Source organism: Odocoileus virginianus, unplaced genomic scaffold (genome assembly GCF_023699985.2).
Source record: "Odocoileus virginianus isolate 20LAN1187 ecotype Illinois unplaced genomic scaffold, Ovbor_1.2 Unplaced_Scaffold_1, whole genome shotgun sequence".
Lineage (NCBI taxonomy): Eukaryota > Metazoa > Chordata > Mammalia > Artiodactyla > Cervidae > Odocoileus > Odocoileus virginianus.
This window is the reverse complement of record NW_027224263.1, coordinates 3,341,512-3,368,073: the sequence shown is the minus strand read 5'-3', so window position 1 is coordinate 3,368,073 and position 26,562 is coordinate 3,341,512. Positions and strand designations below refer to the sequence as shown.

The 26,562-nt window shown below is 39.5% G+C and overlaps 2 protein-coding genes across 4 annotated transcripts in view; one reads left to right on the top strand and one right to left on the bottom strand.

Annotated features, from left to right (window-relative positions):
* The window catches only part of AMMECR1 (AMMECR nuclear protein 1), a 114,150-nt gene extending 99,224 nt beyond the window's left edge, over positions 1-14,926 (top strand). For 2 of the 3 annotated variants that reach the window (XM_070462138.1, XM_020903551.2), the window contains 3 exons: positions 6,418-6,508; positions 7,893-7,989; positions 10,550-14,926. In XM_070462138.1, coding sequence (XP_070318239.1) covers positions 6,418-6,508; positions 7,893-7,989; positions 10,550-10,664 — 303 coding nt within the window. In that variant the 3' untranslated portion in view covers positions 10,665-14,926. The remainder of the gene's footprint in view (positions 1-6,417; positions 6,509-7,892; positions 7,990-10,549) is intronic. The other variant, XM_070462137.1, reaches the window with a different exon arrangement.
* The window catches only part of TMEM164 (transmembrane protein 164), a 222,642-nt gene that overhangs the window by 19,055 nt on the left and 177,025 nt on the right, over positions 1-26,562 (bottom strand). The window lies entirely within an intron of this gene.

Here is a 26,562-nt window from a genome sequence, read left to right as displayed (position 1 = left end):
ATATTGGGTACATTTTCAAGAGATGTTTTTCCCCTCAGCCTTTGAAAAGCAAACTAAAGCAGATCTCTAGATCTGCTTTTAAAAAAATGTATAACTTTAGTTTCCTTGTCTGTAAATTCACTCCCTTCCTCATCCCCTTTTAAAAAATGGTAGGAATGTATTTTTCCAACTTTTGACAAAAAGCAGGCTTTTTATTTAAAGGTCACCTGTGTTGCCTGAGCTTTCCTTGGAAAGCTTCAGGATGTTCAGTTTTTAAGGAATGTTCATTATAATTAATCATTACAGAGAATGGGCTTTTCCCCCCTTAATTGCACTCTGAGCTGTCACTTGTTCCCTGCAAAACCTTAGAGTAAGAACATTTTCTTTCATTGCAAATGATGTATAAACATGTTTGGCTTTGTAGCTTTTCAAAGTACCTCTTCATTAACTATGCTTTATTTTAAAATCTTAGCTAATTATTTAAAAGTTCATGGAGATGATTATTAGCTAGTCCAGGTATTTTAGAGCTATGCATTTGCTATATGTTTGCCATTAGTTGAAATAAATGTTATCAGATTGTTGTTCAGTGGCCTTTGTGAAATAAATTGGCAGCTTTATGTTCCTGATAGACAAGATGTCTAAGTCTCCTACATGAATCAAAATTGGCAGTAATTGGTCTTTTGGTAAGCTCTGCAAAAGCCAAGAATTGGTCCATGGAGACTGAACTAATTTCTAAGCTAAAGGTGTCTAATTTGCAGGGATTTTAGAAAAGAGCAATACATACGTATTTTGGTCAAGGAGACCTTTGCAGGTGTTTTCACAAAATAACAACAGGGGAAAAAAACCATCTCAGCTGAGGTGGAGGGTGCAGTAGAGTTTTTAAGGTAGAATATACTAAAAGGTTACTTGTGCCTAAGTGATGGCTTTGCAATCAATTACCCTTTTTGTTTACTTTTGTAATATTTTTTACAAGGACAACTAAGGGAACTGGTCAGATAATGGATAAAAACAACCTAATAACAGTCCTTGGTGACATCTCAGTTGGTTCCAGAGAAGATTATTCTTTGAATCTCATGAAGGCAAGAGCTGTCCCTAGATAGTATGAGGATCACACATCATCTTTAGTTTCTCCAGCAAAATTTTCAAAAGGGATGATTTTTGTAATACGCATGTATTATTCTTATAAATTTTAAAAAATCCATGTTTATAATTTTTAAAGTTCACAGAAGTAAAAATTACTAAGAAGAAAAACCCTGAATTGCAGCAACACTTTTTAAAATTTATTATTTGGTCAGATTCTGAAGTGCTCATTGTTAGCCATTGTTAAGTGTTAACTATCAATCAGATGGGCATCTTCAAAGCTTCAGACTTAACTTCTGAAGTGGATGGGTAAAGTAAAGTGATGAGGAATCACAACTTTGGGAATTTGACAGGCAGGTTTGGACAATATGTAGTTGACATTTTTTTTGTAGTCGACATTATCAGGATTTGGGGAAATGATTCATTAGGATCAGTACAAATTGTCATCAGCCCTTATGATGAAAATGCTAATTTTTCTTGCCCAAATAAGAATTATTCTTGGTGGAAAACCAAGTTTGGTGGATTTGCCTCTTTTATGTGGAATTTGCTTTTGTTGGGGAGAGTAAGAGTCAGTGTGAAGAAGGCTGAGCTGGGGATGGGGCAAAAGGTACTGTTGGGCTGTGAGTTGAATGAGTTGAAGATGCTGCGTTGTGGATTTTGTGCTTTCAGGCAAAATATCACTTGTGGCTTTATCCTAAAAACAGCAGAAACACCAGACTCTGGGTCAGACCCATAGTTTGTCCAGTGCACTATTTGTTTCTGTCCATGGTGCCACGGGTTGTTCTGTGAGAGAGCCTATGAGAGACACATGTGTGTCTCCTATGATGCCAGCCTCTAAAGCTTGGGGGTGTGCCAAACATCCTGAGCTCCTCTCTTTAGGAACATAGTCCTTTCATTCAGTTCAGTGGAACTGGCACACTGAGCCTGGCAGGTCAGTCTTAGGTGAATGACCAGCGACTAGCTGCTTTGTTAATTGCAGAGCCTATTTTGCCAAATGATATTGGCAACGAAGCTGTGTCAGACAACCTCTGATTCTTTGACCTCCTGATATTTTTTATTTTATTCAAGGTGAACCCACTGAAAATCAGTGGAGTGAAGCTATGGCCATACCATTCATTACAGGGAGAACCCAACATTTGGTTCTGAAAATGGGGAAGAGTGGGACTAACAGGGACATTTGCTAAGACAGGATGAACCTGAGGAAGTAAATTGGTTTTGTTGGCCAGGATGTGATCAGGGGGAGATTTAGCTTTGAGGGTCAGGATGTGTAGGTAATTGTGGACCCAAATGGTCCAAGGCTTGCATGGAGCCTATACCACTTAGCCAGGTCACATTTTATACTCACTGATGCTTTTAGCCAAATGACTGTCATGTTTCAGCATATCCTGATTGTTGGCTCGCTGATTAGGCTCACAAGTAAAAGCGAGACCCTTTTGTAGAGCTGCTAGTGGATTATAGGGTATTTTAGACTTTGACTATGCAATTGTACAGGGCATAATATGGACCATGTATTATAATGAGGAGGGGAGAGGGCACTTTTTTTTTAATGCTCCTGCGTTGAGAGGCACTGCATTAGGGGCTAATAGTTTTAAATGAAGCCACATTTCTAACAAGGGGTGAGATAACGAGGATAAATGAAATTGGCAGACAGTCTAGAAGCTTCATTTTAGCCATTATTTATAATCTCTTCTCCTACCAAACCATTTTACTATGTAGCAAAATTGATTAATTTGCACATATCTCTTTTCCCTGTGCCCACATGCTCTCTGATAGAGGAGTGAACAAATAGAGAAATATACAAGAGAGGAAAGAGGATGAGGCCGAGGCCAGGGGGAGTTGAGGATGCATAATCCCCACACTGAATAATCACCTCCAGAATAATCAAGATATATTTTAGGGTCCTAACATTCATCTTGATATTTAATCATTCTGGGCCATATTGAAAACAAAAGATTGTATAATAGCACTAATAAAAATCACTTGCTGTGGGAAGGTTCAGAATAAATATGGCTTTCTTTTTAACATGAAATAGGAATCTGTTGAACTACTCTTCATGTTCTGTCACAGCACACACAGATACAGCTCTGTTTAATTCCATATCCTCTTATCTATAAGTCCTACATTTAATTTACTACCATTCCAGTTGATTTATAGCTTTGCTTAGTAAAAGTACAGCCTTGATTAAAAGGATATTATCACAGCTGATGGACCTTGAAAGCATTTTTCTCCCCAGACCTTCTAATAGTTTTGAAAATGACCTGAAGACTCCAATAAGGCTAGATTTTGCGTGTCTCCAGTTTTTGCTCACCTGGCTGTAATTTTGGGCAGCGGTGGTTAAGGGTGTTGAGTGACGTAGTTTTCCCATATGCTAACTCCTTATATATCCTAAGAAATGGAAAGGTACTGTGATAGTGTTTTCGAGCAAGTTTGCTTCAAGGACTCCCAGACCCCTAAGTCAGTTGCCCTCTTATCTAGCTGATCACTGCAACTAGAGCCTTTGTCTCCTGGGATGCTGCTGGCCCAAAGGATTCTCCAGTCTGTCGAAGGGAGGGAGAATTCAATTATTGTACATGAGGGTTACATTTTGGAGTTAAAGCTGTGACAGATGCCTCCCTCCAACAATGCAGAATTAGTTTTGGTGCTCATTTCAGTGAAGATGACTTAATTTGCAAGGCCAGTGATTTCCCCAGGTTAGCCAAATTTGGTCATTCCCCACAGTAGGCCATTTTCTACTCTCCTGTTTTGATTGTGCAGTGTGACTATTTTGTGGTGTCTGTGGTTCTGGGAGCAAGGAAAATGCTGTTGCTCAACAGGTGAAAAAAGGCTATTATACTTTGATTCTGTTCAGAACATTATTAGCATTCTCCTGATTCTACTAGTCAGAAAAAAAAAAAAATGAGTCACCCTGGCTTTGGCTTTATATCTCTGTGGAGTATATTTTTGATGTATGAAATAAGTTATTTCTCACAAAGGAATCACTTGAAAATCACCATACCTACAGTTCAATTTACAGGGGCTTTTGATTGTTCAGAATCATAGGAACACAAAAAAGAGTTAAAACTTGTAAATGTGGTACTGATTCAAAATGGGAGAATTTCGATAATTTTCTATATCTAATTTGATGGTGGGGCCTCCTTGAAATACAAAAGTAAATCAGTTTTATTCATGAATAATTTTTATTTTGGTCAATATGCTCTTCCAGTTTGGTCTTACCATCTTCATATCTATCTACATATATATATATATATATATCTTTATTAAGATATTATTCATGTACCATACAATTGGTCTTACCTCTTTTCATTTTTAAATTACTAGGTTTCAAAATCTCCGTAATTTTTTTTGAAAAGCACAGAATGTACTCTATGAAGAAAGGATTTATGTGTAAATCACCTCCAATTTGCCTGAATCGTTTTTGTTTTTCGATACTTAGCCACAGTTTGTCGGCGCTAGACTGATTATTAGAGGTTATCTAGTTAACCCAGAATAAAAATCGCCTGGGGAGTTATTCTTTTTACAAACTGTACCTATGAACCTGCTTGAAATTCTGATAAACTTTGCAGCCCCCAGCCCCACCCCAGACCAATTAAACAGTACTGATTGAATCTAACATTCTCATCTCACAGATAGAAAAACATTCTTTCTCTTACAGTTTTGATGAGACACCTTAATAAACACCAAAATTCTTTTCAACTTTAACATGACAGGTTTTTGATAAATTGACTTGAAGATGCAGAATTCACCTCAATGAATGATAGCAGCATAAATTGTTTATACCGTATGTTTTTAAAAACAAATTATGAAGGATCTGATATTGTTGAAGGAAAAAATTTCAAAGTCACTGATCAGAAAGTCAGTATACAGAAACTGTTGCAAATTTGTCATTGTCTCAATATTTTGTCAGGCACTGGGGAGATTAGTAGATGTCCTTTATCCTGGAAATGCCTGATAGCTGAGCACTCATATGTCTTCTCAGCTGTCCATGGTCATTTCCCACAGGGGATGGGAGGCCTTATTGTGTTAGTTTTTAAACAGCTGCCCTGATTGCATTTTCAGCAGAAGGATATTCATAAGAATACTGATATTAGATAGAAAAAATAGCCACAGAGATAGGCTTTAATAAAAAACATAAACTTCTCAGAAGATCTGACAGGTTCTAATGGATGGATGTGTGAAGACCTGGGGAAAAAAATAAAATAGCTTTTCCAGAGGACTTCTTATTCCTGAAACATAGAAATTTCAGGCTTAGTGCAGAAGAAGCAAAAGGCCTTTACATCCATACAGATGAATGGATGTAACCAGCTGCTCTGCAAAGAAGCCTCTTTCTCTGGTAAAAATGTTTACCTGGTCTTAACATCTTCCCTCCTGGACAACCTTAAACTACACCTAGGAACACTTGATCTATAGCAGCCATACATTTGGGAGAGCAGAATGTAGTTTGTTATACTTTGAAATGTCATTATCAATGTATATAAAGAATATAAGAACTTTGTATGGTCTTTAGCTCTATACACTATTCTATGTGACATATGACCAGAAAGGACAGATTCCTTTTGATTTGAAATTTTACTGCTCTTAGATTTGGCAGCAGTGTTGTAGACAGGGTTTGCCACAGGCACACTTCAATCCAAAATACATTTTTTTTAGACATAATGGGTGACGATGCAGTATCTGATTGTTAGATTTTTTTGTCTTATCTGTGTTTGTTTATCTATATCTAATCAAGGTTTCAAAGAGACTAGACAATCTGGGAAGGGAGTCAGCCACCACACAAGTTCTGGAGCTCAGTCTGAAATGGTGTTTGCCCCTGAAAGCAGGATGATTGTTTGCCGTCTCTCTACAGTCGGTTCCCTTGGTCTAGTTCCTTACTGGCATGAGCTACAGTTTGGGCGTGGGGGCAGGACACTTGCCATTGATTGTCTTATTCTACACACAGCCCCAGGTGGCGGTCCCAGTTCCATAGAGAATGGCATACATAACCTGGCGCGTGCTGCTGCTGCTGCTGCTCAGTCGCTTCAGTCGTGTCTGACTCTTAGCGACCCCGTAGACGGCAGCCCACCAGGCTCCTCCGTCCATGGGATTCTCCAGGCAAGAACACTGGAGTGGGTTGCCATTGCCTTCTCCGTGGTGCATGTTGGGCACATGTAAATCAACGTCTTCAGTCTCCATGGCCATGATACTGGCCTTCAATCTCCAAAGTCAGTGTTTTGGAAAGAAAAGAGATATGCCCTTCCAAAAAGCAAGGGGAAAGAAAAAAAAAACTGCATTCTCTGAAAGTTAAATTATAACTTTTTCTTTTTTTTTTCTATGAAGAAAACTGTACTAATAAAACTGCCAATTTCTGCCAATTTCTTTCAGGTGGGTGTACATGGCATTAGAATAGAATTCATCAATGAAAAAGGATCAAAACGCACCGCCACCTATCTACCGGAGGTTGCAAAGGAGCAAGGTCATTGTTGTACTTTATTTTATACCATCTGGTGAAGAATTTAAACAAATATACAAATTAAAATGTGCTATTTGACCTTGCAGTTATATCTGATAACTGATCACTGTCAGATTATAAGAAATTATTCTCCTATCACTGCCACTGCAATGTCTGTCTGAAATTGGTGAATTACACAGAAGTTGAATCTCTGTACTAAAGTTTGACAGCAAAAACATAAAAAAATAAACTTTCAAAAAAGGAAAGATTTGTAAAAATTGGGCTTTTAGGCAGAGGTTTGCTGTGAATTTGATGTGCCACTTTCCCATATTCCACTATGCTATAGCCTTGTGGCATAATAAGCCTTTTGTTTGATGGTCAGCCACACACTTCATTGTCATTATCAAATCTTAGGTGGTTGCCATTACTCCTTCTGCTACTATTAAGACTGTTAAGTTTCCCGTGAAGATTAGGAGCATTGAGAATAAATGAACTATTACAGTGTTTTATTTGTTCCTCATCAACAAATGTTTTTTGACTTTACATAGATAGCACAAAGCTTTAGGAACTACCAGTGTAACACAAAATACATTTCACTCTGTAGTATCTTGTCTTTCTAGCCGCTACTAAATTATAATTTCATGTTAGTTGAAATGAATCTCTTCTTTATCTCATGGAGCTTTTCTTCTCATCAGAAAGCATGGGTAATTTGGTTTCACCATATCTGTTTAATATAAATGTGGTATAGAACTGAAAAATTTAATAGTAAACCCCCAAACAAGTTATTAGTCTTTAAAGCAGCTCTCTGAAGATTTATTGGGGTTACTTTTGAAAATTTCTTAATTCTGTAGTTCTTTTGACTCCGTAGAGCAAACATGAGCTTGAGGGCCTGGAGTATGAGTGTGCATCCTGTGTCAGAACCCATAAAAATGCCTTTGAATGCTGCACACAGATACACATGATTGACTCCAGAAGATACCATTAGAAATGGTGATTACCATGAGTTAGTGTGGGAATCCTATGTCCTACTGAGTTGGCTCAATGAGTCTTTTCCCTCCCTTTTAAAGATGTCACCGTTAGAGGAGAATACAGTGTTTATAGTTTGTTACTGCAACACCTCTGAAGAGTTACTGCTGGCCTCTTAGGCTCCGTGTCTTGGAATGTGGTTGAGATAAAGAAGCCAGTATTGCGAGCCAGCAGGGATAGCTAAAATTGAAGGTGTGCCATGGTATACCTGCTTTTGCACAGGGTGAAATCTTAGCCCTTCTGTGTGCCTGTTTTTAGGACCAAAGGGGTTGATAGCAGTTGGTGACAGTGATAGCTGACCTCTACAAAGTTGTTTTGTATTTAACCAAAGGTGCTTATTACATGTGCTTGACTGGTATTTTATCTGGTCTACTCTCCGCAGGATGGGACCACATTCAGACTATAGACTCCTTACTGAGAAAAGGAGGATACAAAGCTCCGATTACTAATGAATTCAGGAAAACCATAAAACTGACCAGGTACAGAAAGTACTGCCTAGTGCAGGGCTGACCGATATATTTTGATGTGCATACCTGTAACCTTGTGTAATCTTTTCTCTAACTATACTTGCTTCTTTTTTTCTGAAACAGAGTGAAATGAATGGCAGGGCCATTCTGAGGGTGGATACAATGGAACTCTGCTCGACAGTAAAGCCTGTATGATGTATGAGCCCATCCTTCCCATCTTAGCTCTGTGTGATTAGTCTGGCTTTTTTAAAGCAAACCTTCTGAGCCTTTAGACTACGTTATGGAAGAAAGTTACCTGAGTTTATTGGCCAGCTCTTGACATGCCTTAGCAGGACCCCAGGATCCTGATAAGCAGCCCTCAAATTTGAATTTCACTTTAGAATCTTGGCAGTGACAGAAAGCTTGCTGAAAAAAACACAACTGAGCTAGACTCACAGATGCTGAATGAATTTCTGCAAGGACTCATAGGGGTACTGACTTAAAAAAGGAAAGTATCAAGCATTTTAGGAAAATGGGTTGCTGTTTCATTTCTTTTAATTCTGCAAAACCACATTGAATGCCTATACTCTAAAAATGAACTATTCTCAGCTCTGAGGAGTTACAGTCTAGGAGAATAGAAGGGCATGTGCAAAAATAATTATTAATAGAAGGCAAAATATGATGGATGGTATGAGATCATAGAGTAGGGAAAGAGGAATTCCAAGAGGGTGTTGTGGATAACAAAATTTCAAAGAGGAAGTAGATTGGAGGCCGAGTATAAGAATTCTTAGAATGAGTAGAATATTTGACAGGTGGGGAGAGAGGGGGAGGAAAGGGGTTAACTTGAGAACTTTCTGAGGGGCTTCCCGAGTGGTGCAGTGGTAGAAAATCCACCTGCCAATGCAGGAGACGTAAGGAGATGCAGGTTCGATCCCTGGGTTGGGAAGATCCCCTGGAGGAGGAAATGGCAACCCACTCCAGTATTCTTGCTGGGATAATCCCATGGACAGAGGAGCCTGGTGGGGTACAGTCCATGGGGTTGCAGAGTCAAGACAGAACTGAAGGAACTGAGCATCAGTATACATAGAGAAGGTGGTCACCAGCGAAAATATGGCCCAGAAGGTAGAGAGTAAGAAGTTTAAACTCGACTCTGTAGGCAATAGTAACCAGACAGGTTTTGAACAGATGGATTTGAAATGTAAAATTAGAATTGGAAACAGGAAAATTAGGAGACATTTCTATTATCTAAGAATCTGTGGCAGCAATCAAAAGAAGGTGAAATGGGAGCCTTAACAAGAGCTGTGGCCGTGGGATGGCATGAAAGGAAGGAAAAGAAAATATTGTGGAAAAAAGTAAAAGGACTTAGTCATCATTCAGAAGTAGCGAAGAAGAGCAAGTGAAGGCTTTCGTCTAAGTAAAAGGGACCAAGGCAGTCCCTTTGACCAAGACATGGACCACATTGAGGAGAGTTCCATTTATGCACTGATTTCTGGATTTGAAGTGCTTCTTGGGATATCTGTATAGAAATGTCCAATAGGTCACTGAAAATGTACATGTGTAGAGCTCATGGCTAGAGGTGGTGATTTGGGATCATCTGTAAAGACGACATACTTGATGCTGTGAGGCAAAGGTTCACTGAACTGGGACAGAGCATAGGGACAAAGGAACTGAAGGGAGAAATGTAGGAAACTCTTACAAGGCACAAGGGTGGGATGAGTGATCAGAGAGATAAGGAGCAGTCCAAGAGGTAAGGGGAGAACCAGGGGAGTATGAAGTTATGGAATGCAAGGCACAGAGAGCTTCCAAAAGGGAGTGGTGAGAAGTATCCTAATGGAGAGGTAGAAAACACATGACTCTTCTGAGAAGTGTGGCAATGAAAAGAAGAAGAAGGAAAAAGATGGGGGAAAGAGGATTGAGATACCACAATCAAGACACGTTTTGTGTTGCTACTGTTTTCCCTTAATGGCAAGGCCTGAGACCTGTGGACAGAAGGAAAGGAATGGTAAAAGAAAACCGATGGAGGATCCCAGAAGAAAAAGTAGTCAAGTGAATGAAATGTATACATGACAGTAATAGACTGGCTTTCCTCTGTTTCCTGTTAGCAAACCGGAGCTGAGAGGGCAATACAATTTCTAGAACAATTTAAATGAGGAGTGAAAGTGTTCATCGCTCAGTTGTGTCTGACTGTTTGTGACCCCATGGACTATAGCCCACCAGGCTCCTCTCTCCATGGGATTTCCCAGGCAAGAATACTGGAGTGGGTTGCCATTTCCTTCTCCAGGGGATCTTCTCAACCCAGGGATTGAACCCAGGTCTCCTGTGTTGCAGGCAGATTCTTTACCATCTGAGCCACCAAGGAAGCCCTAAACAAGGAGTAGTAGAATGCAGAGTCCTGGACTCAGACTCTGGATTCCTGGGTTCTGTTCTCACCTTTGCTATGTATTAGCTGTGTGACAGTGGGCAAGTCACTTCTTCTCTCTAGGTCTCTGTTTCCTGATATAGAAGAATTATCTCTAAGGATCCCTTCTAGCTCTGACATTCACACATCACCTACTTCGTGATGTTAACTTTGTCTCTTCCAACTTTCTTTCAGGTACCGTAGTGAAAAGATGACCTTGAGCTATGCTGAATACCTTGCTCATCGCCAGCATCATCATTTCCAAAATGGCATTGGGCATCCCCTTCCACCATACAACCATTATTCCTGACACTGAGCCGCACAACCAGTCACTGGGCCTCTCTGCAGACCTCTTCCCAGGAGACCCTACCCCTTCTTGGTCTAGCTATCTGTTTTACTGTACCATTTTATGATGATAGTTTCCGTTGCCATGGTGAAGCTTTGACATTGTCAACTAAGATCATCATGGTAACGGGTAGGAAAGTGGCATTTATTAAGAAGATCCTCCTGTTTTATTATTTTAGATCATTGATTTTTTTTTGCAGCATATATTAATTTTGGAGTTTTCTTTCCTTACAATATTATGTAGAATTTTGCTTTGCTATTTCAGTCAGGTTTGTCTTTCTGTCCTTCTTGCCTTCCTTTCTGTCTTCTTTCTTTCTTCTCTTCCTTCCTTCTTTTGACTGTGGATGGAAGAAATTGTGCAGTTTTTAAGGATTTCATTTAGGTTTTTCCTCTGTTTTCCTTAGTAAGATAACTTTTGATAGCCATGTTTGAGAGTAATTCATATCAGATTCAGGTATTTGTATACTTTTGAATTTGTCTAAAATTCATTTTGCTACAAGAGCTTAGTATGTGGGTCTTTACTGCTTAAGTATATGTTTTTCCCATGGTTAAAATATATGAACTTTCATTCTAGTGTAGAATATTCGAAGGTCCATGATAGGACTTGTCACACAGAGTGAGAAATCATTTATGCCTATTGTGCTAGTTATAGAAAAAACTGCCTCATCACTTTATAGAACCAACTTACAAACTGAAACACTGTTTTAAGAAAGTACAAGCTACCTTTGAAATATGCTACAGAAATCATTTTGAAAAGCAGCATATATCAGGAAGAGAGCAGATACAGAATTTAGTGCCTTTGAGAAGAATATAATGAAGTGGAATTAAGAGGGGTTAGAAAAAAGGCAATTTAGAGAAATATTCTTATAAAATTTTATTGTTTATATATGTGAAACAACAGATTAGACAAATTGCTTACTCTTGAGTATTTTTTTAAGCTGAAAAAATTTATTTTGAGCAAATAACCAAAAAGAGACACATTTCTATTATATATTAATTTAAATTTGTTAGCTTTAGGTTTCAATAACTCATGATTGGCCAGAGACAATTTTAGCTACCATTTAAAGAAATGGTAATGATAATCTAGTGAAACAAAAGTTCATACATGTCATGATTTCAGACATGTTTATCATGGGGACAATACTGGAGTTTTAGAAATACTATAAAATCGCTTGAATCTCTTTCTGCACTACATACTTTTGATAGAAACACATTTACTATATTGAGAAGATGTTATTTTACCCCTGCAAAAATGGAGTTGGCATTTAGGTATGATATAGTTGCTAGAGCCCAGCTCATTTGCACGCTAGTTTTCCCATGATGTATACACAGAGAACTTCCTCGAGTCAATGGGAGGTCTGTATGTATACCCCCAGGAAAAATGACAGATGACTCTGGAGAAAGATTATCTTCATATTTTGGTAGTAAGCATATATAAATATATGTGTGTATGTAAACATTTTTTTTTCAAACAGGAAACAAAGATTTCAAGTGATGACTATAAGTACAGTGCAGAACAGAGTCTAAAACCACATGATGTCACTGAATATCAAGATGGCATAACTTATACATGTAGTTGCTGTGACAAGTAACAGACTGCTAGTTCAGAATTTGAAACCCCTTTTCTAGTTTGTGAGGTGAATTGGCTGAATTTCTTCTGCTGGCCCTTGCAGCAAAGCAAACTGCTTTTATTTTTGATGAGAGTTCTCAGAAGTTCTTTGGTATTCCTTCATCCACAGCATCTGTTGTTGAAATAACCATTTTCAGTTGTGATGCCTTAACTAAGAAGCCAGTTGTTAGCCTGAAATGGAACCTCGGTAGCCAGTTCCATTGAACCTAGAGATTAGTTAGAGAAAGCTAGCTGTTGGCCTTTAGAAAGGGATTTTGAGTCCTTTCATTTCTACTTGGGAGCATCTTGGAGCAGATTGGTCTTTCAGTATAAAAACAAGTGGCTACCTGATGGAAATTTTTTCTTGCCCTTATAGGGAAACTGAGCACAAGCTGAATGATATTGTCTGCTGCAAAAAAAAGTAAATAAAACAAGCAAACTGAAGAGAGACAGAATAGACCAATATTGATCCATCTTATCCATCATCTCATCAGTTCAACAGGCTCCTCATCCTGGGTGAGCTCATGGTTAGAAGTTTTTTTTTAAAGAAAAGATCTATTACATGCATATGTGAGTGTGTATACAATACATACATATGTGTGTGTTAATGTATTTAACGGTGCTAATCAATCTTGAGCAGGTCACGTGACTGGTCATGCGGACTCTAAAATCATATAAGATTTTTTAAAATTCTTGATATATGCAGATGTTATACAGATTTTCTTACCAGTGTAATAATGTTATACTGAAGAAATAACCATCCTGCAGGCTTCAGAGGACGAGGTCAGCAATATTTCCCACCGTGGCTTGGGGGAAAAGGATAGTTTTGTCTCCTTTTGTATTCAAATTAATGCACAGTGCATTTGTTGTGTCTAAGTAGCTGTTGACTAAAAGATTTTGTAGTGTAAAAGGTGTTATACAAACTTGTAATGGTGTGCTTCAAACAAATGCTAGACCCTTTCACCTTTGTCGTATATTGCAAAGCTGTTAAATATGTGGTTTGAATTAACTTTGAACATGTTGAAATATGTAGCATGTGTTTTTAACTCAGACGAAGATTCTAATTGCACAGGTTGTGTTCTAGCCAGTTGTGGTTTATTTGTTCAGAAACACAAATGTGAATTGCACTCTTATCACCAGAATATTGTATAAGTTCAGCGATCTCTAAACAGCTCAGAAGTAATACTTGAACTTCATTTGAGTAGCACAAAGTTTACATAGCCCCCCTTTTAAATGTTAATTAGTTCCATTTATGTTTTCTGTTTTTCAAATGCAACTGGGTATTTTTTTTCCTCTTGGAAAATAGTACGTATTTTACTTTGGTATGTAGCAAAAGGCTTCCATTTCTGGAAGGGTTCTCTTGTTCTTAAACAAGGTCAGCCAGGTACCAGATTCTAAAAGAACAATTGCCCCTCCCCCTTCTCCCATTAAGTGGCCTTCTGACTGTAGGAGAATGTGCTACTGCCCTGCCCGTCTCCCCTATCATGAGAGGCCGGTGTGATTAATGGAGGAAGTGCAAGGCTTGCTCTTTACCCACCACCCCACCCCCCACCGCTCTTAAAGCAGTTATAAGATTTTCAGTCCACTGCATACAACCCCAATGCCCAGCACACCGGAAGTTTGTATACTGGCCTCTTTTCATGTCTTCAAATGTGCAGGAAATTCGAAACTGTCACCTGGAATAGGTTCCATCTCTTCTGTGTGTTAGATCAAACCAAAGAAGCCCCCAGCCATGCCCAAATGCTGCTCCAAAAGCCTGCCTTCCAGTCCTTACAAAAACCTTGCAGGATTAAATGTGTTAACTTTTTTATTTTTGTACAGTTTCTAAGTGATTTTTGCTAGTGATGTTAAATTGAATTAAGTTTATTTGAGGGGTGTGAGCACCTCCTCCATTGAAATAAACTGGTGACTTTCCTTTTATTTTTTAAGAGCGGAAACCCATTGTGTGCCTCTCGATTTAAGGGTTTCTGATTACATTATTCTTAAGACCAGCATTGATCCTTTATATACAAAGATATGTTTTCCTTGTTTTTTATTACTGTTTCAGAAGAAAATAAACCTTTTATTTTGCTCTGGACCCAGTAACTGCGCTGGTACATAGACGCACTGAGAAAACAAACTTTTGTAACCACCTCTGACTGTTTTTGTATATGAAAGTTGATTACTTTTGAAATATTTGGATCTAGTTTCTAAGTTATTTTAGTGTTTTATATGTTCCCCAAAATTACTTTGAATCAGTCACCAGCATAATGAGTTCTTGGTGATGCAGTGGTGAGACTTGTAATGAGCAAAGCTACCTGGAGTAGCTCTCTCGTCCTCCCTTTCTTAGTACCCTGTTTTTTGATTACAGTAAGACATCACCAATTATCTGCAGCCCCTTCAAGTATAACTAGATCCTCCTTCCTTCCACATTTAATTGCTTAATAGTTTGAAGAAACTGTTGGAAATGGGCATTTTATATGACATGTATGGCTTTAAAATATTATAAATGAAGAAAAAGAAAAATGAGAAGGTTTACGTGGGTCTGTAAGGTATGGCTGTGGAAAGATATTGTAGTAGTTTTGACACTATTGTTATTACCTTTAAAATCATTTACCCAATAAAATGTTAAAACTGAATTTCCATTTGTGGTTTCTTTCTTTAACCTGCCTCACCAGAGGATTTGGGCCTCGTGGGTACTCCTTAACTAAAAGCTAACAGTTGAAGCCGCTGAAATAATATGTGTGCAGGCTGTCGTTTGCTCAGTCATATCCAACTCTTTGTGACCCCATGGACTGTAACCACCAGACTCCTCTGTCCATAGAATTTTCCAGGCAAGAATACTGGAGCGGGTTGCCATTTCCTCCTCTAGGGAATCTTCCAAACTCAGGGATCAATCTGTGTCTCTTGCGTCTCCTGCATTGGCAGGCAGATTCTTTACCACTGCTCCACCTGGGAAATAATATACTTAGGAACTGATATAGATTTCTTTCCAATCTGGCACTTGGGAAATCTCATCTGCTTACAGCTGTTCCCTACCATGTGTGTTACCTATGACATTCTTGTGCCCAGCCCTAAATCCTGGCCTGCTGATACAGTCTAGCCTTAATTGGGCAGTCTGCCCTGGCCACAGATCTGAGGCAAGCATCAGATTTGAATTCCAGTGGCAGCATGGCTCTTCTTAAGCCCGTTCCCAATTTCTTCCAGATCAGTGTATTACTGGGTCTTCCTCTTTGGGAGCTGGTAGGGCATAGTAGCAGTGCCATCTAGCACAATCATCAGGGTACATCACATATGTAAACTTATTACCAGTTTTCCAGTTCCAAAGTGATATGAGATGAACCCTATTTGCCACTTGAGCTTGGGGAAAACATCTGCATATCAGGCAAGGTAACTAGTGCTCCTGCCATCCAAGGGCCAGATAGGAGCCCACATCAAGCAAGGGATCTCTTGGTGTCCTACCTCTATCAGCTGTTGCCTTATCTCTTTCTCTGCATAAAGGCCATCAAGGACATTGCTGAAATACCTCTGGCTCTTTCTAAATCATTTGCTGTCTCAGTTTCATAATGCATATTTCAGGATTAATTGCTAATGAATATATGCAGGACAGTTTTCTGTTTCATTGCCCCAAAGCCCCACTCCCTGTGTGAATTTGATGACATGTGCTCACGTCAATCACAGTGGCTAAAAACAGCCATCTTGGCTCTAGAGGACTATTGTGGTTTGGAATAGTGCTCCATTAAGGCAGCCATCTGCTCAGAGCCAGTTTCATCATTCATGTTTAATGGTACACAGGATTTTTTTAATGATTTAGATGATATTAATAGGTTCAGGTAGAATGAAGTAATTTAATGAGCCCACAGCATTCTTTTTTTTTTATAGCATTAGTGGTTAACTCAGTGGTCTGGACAGATTTCAACTTCAGTAATCACACTCCACCTACCTAAATTCTTCCCAGAGTTTCAGCACTTCCCCTCTTTAGACTTCATGCCCCACTGGGCACCTTTTAAATTGCTCCACTGCTTCAGAGGGCAAGTGTGACTGTGTGGAATGTGGGCAGTTCCTCTCTGTTGATGGAAAATACTATCATATCCAGGGGGTCCCATACTGTGAACTGGGAGGAAGTCTGCTGTGGGAAAAATCACACCTGGATTCAGAGCTGCCACTCAGGAGAGCCCAGTGAATGACAACTGTTTTCAGACCGTGGCTTCTCCCACTTTGTGCAGCTCTTTAACCGCAGGAGCTAAGACAAGTGTGGGTTTTGGCCAAGCTCTGATGGCTTCCCATCTGTCTGTCCAGGCTTTTCCCCTGCTGGAGGAATAGCTGAATGGAAGGATGCAACTGAGGCACGCCCTGGATACACTGCTTTGGCTACTACATTCAGAGGACTTCCTTGATCCCTTTAACCCATGACACAATCCCCTGTTCCAAACCCCAAGCCTGTTGGAAGAAATCTTTTCAAGAATCAGAAAAAACTGCCTTAGGACCCAAACCAGTTTACCTCTTCATCCCAATAACTTAGTTATCACTATGACTTAAAATGACCCTTACTATGTTCCGAGTATATGGACTATGCCTCTCAAATGGTTTCAACGGACCCACCCAGAGGGCTGGTAGAGGGCATGTGCTTTACATAAATGAACACTGGCCTAAGCTTGCAGATTTCCATCCTGACAGATTAGCTCGACAGAGGTTAGCAACAGAGGTTAGCTTTAAGATGCACTAAGACAGGAGCACTGGGCGGTGTCTGCATTACAGGCCTCTGTGCTCACAAGTGCCCTGCTGTCCTTGAGTGCCTACTCCCTCTCTAAAAGGACACAGCCAAGTCACAAGGGGCTGGTAATTTGTTCAGCCTTTAGTCTCCCTCCATGCTGGAAGAAACTCTTTGCTTTTTAACCAGAATCTTAGCTGGTACCTCATTAAGTTACAAGTATGAGATTAAAAACAGTATTTCATTGTTTTAAAGTACAAATGTATACCAGTTAAATGTATGCTCAGAAAGTTAATGAGAATGACGAGGCTGTTTGGGCGACTATAAAAATTTGTAATTGGGGTGACAGATGACAGAGTCTCAGGGCTCCATTGATTTCTGTATTGTTTTGGCCGTACAGCAGCAACAAGGTCTTGATTTGCAAACAGAAGAGGTAGTATTGTGTATAGTTTTATGAAAGTGAGTACACATTGGCCTAAATTATAAAACCCCAGTGCAGTCACAGCCTTCTGAACCAGACCTGACAAGGAAGGCCTGCAAGAAGTTTGGCATCTTGCCAGAGGTTTGAACATAATGTGTCAACTTGATGGTTCCTGCTGACCCACTGGTGGTCTTAATTGCCATTCTGAATGTAACACATTATGGATGTTTTAGTTAGGTGGGTTTTTTTTTCAGTTTGTATTAGTGTTTCAATATTATACATTTAAAGACACACTTTTCTTGAATCAAATGTTTATGGAAACTTCAATCAGTTCCAACAGAATGCCAGGTCCTGTGGGACAATCTGAAAACCACTGCTGCCATCCCAACATGCCCAGTTATTTTGAGAGCCTTTGGCAAAGCGTCATTTCATCTCCTTTTCCATTTTGGCCTTTTCCTCCCAAATGTCAGGCTCAACGTGATCCATCAATATTTACTGAGTGCCTGTCCCCCCAGAGGCAGGGCAATGTGCTTGGTTACAGAATAAAGATAGTATCATTTTGTAAGACAAATTAACAGTCCACTCTGGGCTAAGAGTTGTGAGCAGCATATAAGTGTGTTCCAGCTGGCAAAAGTCATTGACTGGGGCCCAGGTGATACTGGGCTGGCTTTATAGGGTTTCTCTAAATGGCTCCCACCGCACCGTGGCATTAGAGGAGAGTTGTGGCAGCCTTGTTGGGAAATGGCATTTCTTTGGCCCTCCAATGTATCAGCAGTAGAGACCACCCAGAAACCAGGCACTGTCATGGTTCCTTGAGTGGAGGACATGCTTTGTTCTCACAGTGAGGCTGTCTTGCTCCCTAGCAGGAATGCCAAGGTGGTTGGGCGAGAAATTACATGACTATATAAGAAACAGGTCTATGTACATGCAGAATGGCATTTGGTGTCTCAAAGTTTTGTTTTTTGTTTTTGTTTTTTACTGCAAAGCTGTCCTCTGGAAGGCATCAGAACCTTCCCATGACCAGGAGAGAGAGAACTAGGCTGTTTGCTCTATGAGGCTGCCTTGAGGCCAGAAGAAAGTTCCCAGCACGTCAGCTAATGGAAAAATCCATTCATGGGGCAGGAGGAGAGATAAGATAGTGAGGGAAACCCACCCAGAGAGGGAAATCAGAGTCACTTTCTGAATCACCCGCTACACAGAAAGGGCAGGAAGGCAGTCTTAAATTTGGATATTGTAAAACAGGAAACACAACTGGTACACAATAGAATGTTTAAATCACATCTTAACTGACAGGAAGCTGCGGAGAGTCACAGCCATTGCCTGAACACCAGGCAGATTTGAAACTAGGAGTTGCTCTTGTCACTTGTCATCCAACTAGCATTTTCATCTCAATATTCTGGAATGATCCAAGGTTAGCATATGTGTTAATATGTGTAAATGGATTTGTGCATATCAGCATAGGAGACGGGTGGGCCAGACAGCTGGCTGGGCCAATCAAGATCCCCACGCCCACATAGCCTGGCAGAGCCAGAAAGGGGGTCTTGGATTGGAAAGAGTAGGAAATCCCCATCTTGTTGAAAGGACAGTACTAGTGTAACACAAACATTTCCCTAAACTTTCTCTACTCCAAACAGTCAAATGAATTCCAGGAACTCTGCATGGAGACATTGCCACCCTGCTGGCATAGGTCTCAGCAGTGGCCCCTTTCCCAGAATTGTGGTTAGTGACATGGTTCTTGTTTACCTTGCCTAGCCTATGTGGTCTATGGCGCTCATGAATGATGGGGTCGAAAAGAGGAACACCGGGTCAATCCAGTCATTCAAAAAGGCTGGGATTGCTCCTGCAGGGTACATGGTCCTCATTGGGCCCCTCCTTCCCCATTTTGCTTTGTACCACTCCAGGAGAATCTGTGGCCTTGAAGAAGGTCAAATAGAAATTGATAAAGGTCAGCCCTAGGCTGGTAAAGTGCAGGCAATACATTTGCTCTTGGGAAAGTTATCCAGTGAGTCCCGCAAGCAGGGTGCACAGGGCAGTTGAGAGTTTAAAAGAAATTTCATTCTTTTCACCTCCTTTTGTTGACTTTTTTAAAATTAAAGTAAAATCCACAAAACACAATGAGCCACTTGAAAGTGTACAGTTCAGTGGTTTTAGTGTCTTTGCAGTGTTGTACAACCACCAGCTCTCTCTGGTTTTACAATTTTTTCATCACTCCATAAAACACTCCATCTCTATTAAGGGGTCATTCCCCTTTCTCCCTTGACCATCACCTAAGTAACCACTAATCTGTCTCACTGAATTTGCTTATTCCGGACATATCATATAAATGGAGTCATTCAACATGTGACCTTTTGTCACTGGCTTCTTTTACTTAGTATAATATTTTCAAAAGTTCATTCAAGTTGCTGCATGTTTTCAGTACTTCATTCCTTTTGATGGCTGAATACTATTTCATTGTATGTATAGACCACAATTTGTTTATCCAATGTCCACTGATGGACATTTGGGCTGTTTCAGTCATTTGGCACTTACAAATAATGCTGCTACAAATGTGTGTCTTAAGTTTTCTGTGTGGACACAGGTTTTCATTTCTCTTGGGTAGATACTTAAGGATAGAATTGCTGGATCATGTGGTAATTTGTTTAACTTTTTGAGAAACAAACTATTTTCCACAGTGACTGTACCATTTTACATTCCCACCAGTATGAAGGTTCCAATTTCTCCGCATCCTCACCAATACCTGTTATTATCTTTACCATAGCCATTCTAGTGTGTATGAAGTAGTATCTCATTTGTGGTTTTGACCTGAATTTCCTTAATGACCAGTGATGTTGAACACCTCTTCATGTGCTTATTGGTCATTTGTAATCTTCACTGGAGAAATGTCTATTTGAGTCCTTTGCCCAATTTTTAGTTGTGTTGTTTAGTTGTTTATGGTAAGTTTTAAGAGTTTGTTATATATTCAGGATATTAAACACTTACAGATATATGATTTGAAAATATTTTCTCCCATTCTGTAGGTTTTTTCACATTCTTAATGACCTTTGATGGACACACTTTTTAAATTCTTATTAAGTCTAATTTATCTATTTTTAATTTTGTTGCTCTTGTTTTTGGTGACAAATCTAAGAATCCATTGCCAAATCCTAGGTCATAAAAATATAGCCCTGTTTTCTTCTAATAGTTTTAGCTCTTATATTTAGGTTGTTGATCTATTTTGAGTTAACTTTCCTACATAGTGTACTGCCATAGTTGATTTTCTTATGTTGAACTCTCACATTCCTGGGGTAAATTCCACTTTGTCATGGTGTGTGATCCTCTCAAAGCATTGTTGGGTTTGGTTTGCTGGTATTTTGTGGAGGATTTTTGTATCTATGTTATAAGGATACTGGTTTGTGATTTTCTTGTGGTATCTTTGTCTTGCTTTGGTATTAGGGTAATGCTGGCATTATAGAATATGTTAGGAAGTATTCCTTCCTCTTCTGTTTTTTTGAAAGAGTTTGAATAGGATTAACATTTAAATTTTAAATGTTTGGTAGAATTCACCGATGAAGTCTGGGTTTGGTGGGGAGGTTTTTGATTACTGATTCAATCTCTTTACTTGTAGAGATTATATTATTATTAATATATAGAGATTATTAAATTTCTCCTTGAGTCAGTTTTGGTAATTTCCATGTTTCTAGCAACTTTTCCATTTCATTGAGACTAATTTGTTGGCATACAACTGCTTATAGTATTTTCTTATAATCCTTTTAATTTTTGTAAGGTTGGTAGTAACATCTCTGCTTTTACTTTGAATTTTAGTTGTCTTTTTTTCTTAATGAGTCTAGCTAAAGGTTTATCAATTTCATTGATTTTTTAAAAGAACTATTGGTTTCATTGATTCTGTTTTTTCCTATTTTATTTCAATTAACTCTGCTCTAACTAACCTTTATTATTTATTTCCTTCTGTTGGCTTTAGGTGTAGTTTGCTCTTTTTCTAGTTCCTCAAGGTATAAAGTTAGGATGTTGATTTCAGAAATTCCTTTTTAATACAGGTGTTTGGAAACTGCTTCCACTGTATACCAGAAGTTGTGGTGCTTTGGGGAAATTGGGATTGACATATACACACTACAATATATAAAATAGATATTGTATAGCATAGGGAACACTACTCAATACTCCGTAATGACCTCAATACTGCTGTAATGATTCTGTTCCCAACAGAATCTAAAAAAAGAAAGGATATATGTTTAAGCATAAATAGCTCATTTTGCTGTACTGCTGAAATATGACATTGTAAATCAACCATACTCCAATAAAATTAATAATAAAAATTAAAAAGCATATTGCAAGAAATATATGAAGAAATTTTAAAAATTGGGTACATTGTACTTCCATTTTCATTCATCCCAAAGCATTTTCTAATTTCCTTAGTGATTTCTTCTTTAGCCCATTGGTTATTTTAGTGTGTTGTTTGATTTCCACATATTTGCAATATTATCAGTTTTCCTTCTACTTTGGATTTCTAACTTCATTCTATTTGGTCAGATAAGATACTTTCTATAATCCCAATCTTTTAAAATTTATTGATAATTGCTTTATGACCTAATATATGATCTATCCTGGAGAATGTTCCATGTACACTTGAGAAGAATGCATGTTCTGCTCTTGCTGGGTAGAGTATTCTGTATATGTCTCTTAGGTCTAATTGGTTTATAGTGCTGTTGAAGTCTTCTATTCTTTACATATGCATTATCTAAATTTTACCCATTATTTAAAGTGGAATACAGTGTGGAGATTTCTTAAAAAGCTGGAAATAGAAGTGCCATATGACCCAGCAATCCCACTTCTGGGCATACACACCAAGGAAACCAGATCTGAAAGAGACACGTGCACCCCAATGTTCATCGCAGCACTGTTTGTAATAGCCAGGACATGTAAGCAACCCAGATGCCCATCCATGCAGACGGATGGATGAGGAAGCTGTGGTACATATACACCATGGAATATTACTCAGCCATTAAAAAGAATTCATTTGAATCAGTTCTAATGAGATGGATGAAACTGGAGCCCATTATACAGAGCGAAGTAAGCCAGAAAGATAAAGACCATTACAGTATACTAACACATATATATGAACTTTAGAAAGATGGTAACGATAACCCTATATGCAAAACAGAAAAAGAGACTCAGATGTATAGAACAGACTTGTGGACTCTGGGAGAAGGCGGGGGTGGGATGTTTGAAGAGAACAACATTGAAACATGTATATTATCTAGGGTGAAACAGATAACCAGCCCAGGTTGGGTACATGAGATAAGTGCTCGGGCCTGGTGCACTGGGAAGACCCAGAGGGATTGGGTGGAGAGGGAGGTGGGAGGGGGGACTGGGATGGGGAATACATGTAAATCCATGGCTAATTCATTTCAATGTATAACAAAAACTACTGTAATGATGTAAAGTAATTAGCCTCCAACTAATAAAAATAAATGGAAAAAAAAATAAAGTGGAATACAGTAGTCTCCACCTATTATTGTAGAACTATTTCTCTCAAATGGACAGTTCTGTCAATTTTCCTTCATATCTTATGGAGCTCTCTTGTTTGGTTTATATGAATATACTTGTTATATCTCTTGTTTGGTATGTATGAATATACTGGTTATATCTTCTTGATGAATTGACCCGTTTATCAATAAAAGGATAATATTGTCTCTTGTAAAAATTTTTCACTTAAAATTTTTTTTACCTGGTATTTTGTATCCACCTCCACTTTCTTTTGGTTATTATTTGCATTAAATATCTTTTTCCATTCTTTCACTTTAAATCTCTCTGGATCTAAATTGAGTCCCCTGTAATCAGCATATAGTGGATGTCATTCAGTCACTAAGTCATGTCTGACTCTTTGTGACCCCATGGACTGCAGCATGCCAGGCTCCTCTGTCTTCCACTATCTCCCAGAGTTTGCTCAAATTCATTCCATTGAGTTGGTGATGCTATCTAACCATCTCGTCCTCGGCAGCTCTGTTCTCCTATTGCCCTCAATCTTTCCCAGCATCAATCGTTTCCAATGAGTTGGCTCATCAACTCATTGCCAGAACCCCCTGGACAGCATATAGTTAGATCATGTCTTTTTAAGATTCATTTGCCAAAAAAAAAGAAAAAAATTCATTTTTCCAATATCTGTCTTAATTGGTGAGTTTAACCCATTTACATTTAAAGTGATTACTGATAATGAAGAACTTTTTTTCCCTGCCACTGTGCTATTTGTTTTCCAAATGTCACATCTCTTTTTCCTCAATTCCTCCAATACAGTTTTCATTTGTGTTTGATGGACTTTTTTCTAGTGTACCATGTTGATTCCCTCTTCATTTCCTTTTCTGTATCTTTTATTTTCTTAGTGGTTACCATGGGGATAGAGTTAACATTCTAAATTTATATAGCAATCTAGTTTGATCAACTTTCTTTTCCTTTTAAATAGACTATAATTTCAGAGCAGTTTTAGGTTCACAGCAAAGCAGAGCAAAAAGTACACTGAACTCCCCATATATTGCCTGCCCCACGTCCTCTACCTCATACACACATAGCCTCTCCTACTATCAATATCCCACACCACAGTGGTACATTTGTTGACTGATGAACCTATATTGATACCAAAGTCCAGAGTTGACATTAGGATTCACTCTTGATGCTGTATATTCTGTGGGTTTTGACAAATATATCTACCATTATAGTATCATAGAGAGTAGATTCACTGTCCTAGAAATCTTGGTGCTTCACATATTCATGCCTCCCCCCAACTCTTGGTAACCACTGACCTTGATCAGCCCCTTTTTAATAACTACAATAGCCAATATTTATGAAGTGCTTACTGTATAAAAAGGACCATATTATACATTTTTCAAACAGCCTTATGAATTGCCCACTTTATAGAATCTAGATCAAAGAAGTTACCAGTTATCCAAGGCCACCTAGCTACAAAGTGGCAGAGCCAGGATTCAAACTGAGTTTGTCAGGGTTGAGAGACAGCTTTTTATCATTTACCCTGCTGTCTTGATGAAGATGGAGATGATGGTGAGAATGGTGGTGGCAATCATGGTGGTAATGGTAGCAATAATGGCATCTAACATTTATGGAAGTAGTGCTTACAATGTGCCAGGCACTGTGTTAAGTGTCTTATCTATTCAATCTTCACACCTACTCTAGGAAATAGTTATTACTATTATTGCCATTTTACAGATGAGCAAACTGAGGCTTGGGCTAAACAGCAATCTCCCTCAAATGCACAGAACCTACTAAGTAGAGGCTAGCAACTATGACTGCAGACTTCATTTTGACTCTCCACCATCTCTCTCTAGGTCTAAAGATGGCAAAAACATAGTACAAGTTCTTTCCCTGAAAATTGGTTGGCTTGGTTTTTGAAATTCAAAATCCAAGGACTTAGACTTGACGTCATTGGATTCCTTCTTTTCCAAGAACACATGAGGTCTGACAGCACTGCTCTCCTATGGGCAGGGCAGATTCTGCCTTTGGCTGTCCAGCCTTAGTTATTGTCTTTCTTGTCAAAGGAGGACTACCCCCAGGCTTCTGGGTACACAACTAGGGCTCAGAAATAACCCCCTAATCGGCCTCATCAGCTTTGAAGGAGGCCACTGCAGGAGGGGCCTAAGTAGGCCACCACTTTAACCCAGTTACATGAGGGCAGCTGTAATCCAGGCTGATCATGTCTTGCTAAGCTCTCTCAGCGGGGTGGGGGAAATGTCCAAAAACTGCTTCCTGTGTCCAATTATCCCTGGATCTCACTGCAGACACTCCTTCCCTTTCTGGAAGAGCCTGGCCTCAAGACTACAAGGGCCAAGTTTAATTAGAGTGGCTGCCAGGACTGAGGGAAGGTTGGAGGCAATTTCCAATTGCAGTGAATGTCCATGGCTTAGGCTACCCTAGGTGCTGCCAAGGTGCTGCTTTTCCTTGAAAGGCCCACCACCTAACCCTTCTTCCACCTTGCTGGAGGAGGTGAGGAAGTCATTGTCTTCCTCTTTATGGGCCAGACAACTGCTTACATCAACCCAGGGAGTTCAGGACAGGCTTCACTCCTTTCCCCTGCACACACACCCCCACACCCTGCTCATCTCTGGCAATGAGCAGCCCCAGAGATCCCCAGGGAAGCAGGCTGAGCCGTCTGGCCAGGCTCTGGTTGGGAAATAAAGAAACCAGAGCTGTTGGGGGTGGCTGGCCTGGCTTGTCTGGCTCCCTCCCTGTCAGCTGGCACAGTGGGCCTCCCTATGTAGGTGCACTCCATCTCCTTTCTGTTGCCCCATGAAACTCTGCCCCAAGAGATAGCTCAACAAAGGGGGCTCCCTCAGATCAGGAAGCTGAAAGTTTGCCTGGCCTGGCTGGATGCTGGCAGGGAAGAGAGAGAGAATGGAGTGTCAGGAAGAGACTATATGCTAAAGTTTAGTAGAAGTTTTTCCATATGGCTTTTCTCTACCAGGAGAGTGACTCTCATGGAGAAGAGGAAGAAGAATCAAAAGTTAACAATGATGGCATTTCAGTGACTCTAATAAGATACTTCAGGTTCAAAGATGGCTGCTATTTTATGTACTATTAAAAAAGATGCCAATTAAACTGTCATGCCACTGACTGCATCCCAAATCTGGAGATATTAAAATTATATTTTTAGAAAGTGTCTAAAGCATCAATGAAATACAGAAAAAAAAAGCCTTAAAACTGAGGTTATCAGTCTCTTACACACCCCACAGACCCCAACCACACAGGGCACAAGAAAGCACAGTGGGTGAGTATAGTCAAAAGCCCAAGCAACTCCTGCACTCTGTATACAAGCCTAGTAACCACACTGCCTGGAAACAGAACCCCCTTACACTGGACAGAACATTGCAGTTTATAAAGCCCTCTCACACTCATTTATCTCACTTGATGTCTCACCTGGAGTTCGGAGAGGTCTGACTTTGCCAAGGGGACCTGGGACCTACGAGCGGATGGAGAGCCAGGACCACAGCCCTCATCTGCTGAGCTCCACCACAAGACTCTTCCAACGACTACAGAATGACCACTACCTCAGAGAGGGTAGAAGACAGACTAGTGAGGGTGTAATGAAGTGACTTTTAAACCCTTTTCCCAATGAAACTACTTACAGAACCTCAGTGTAC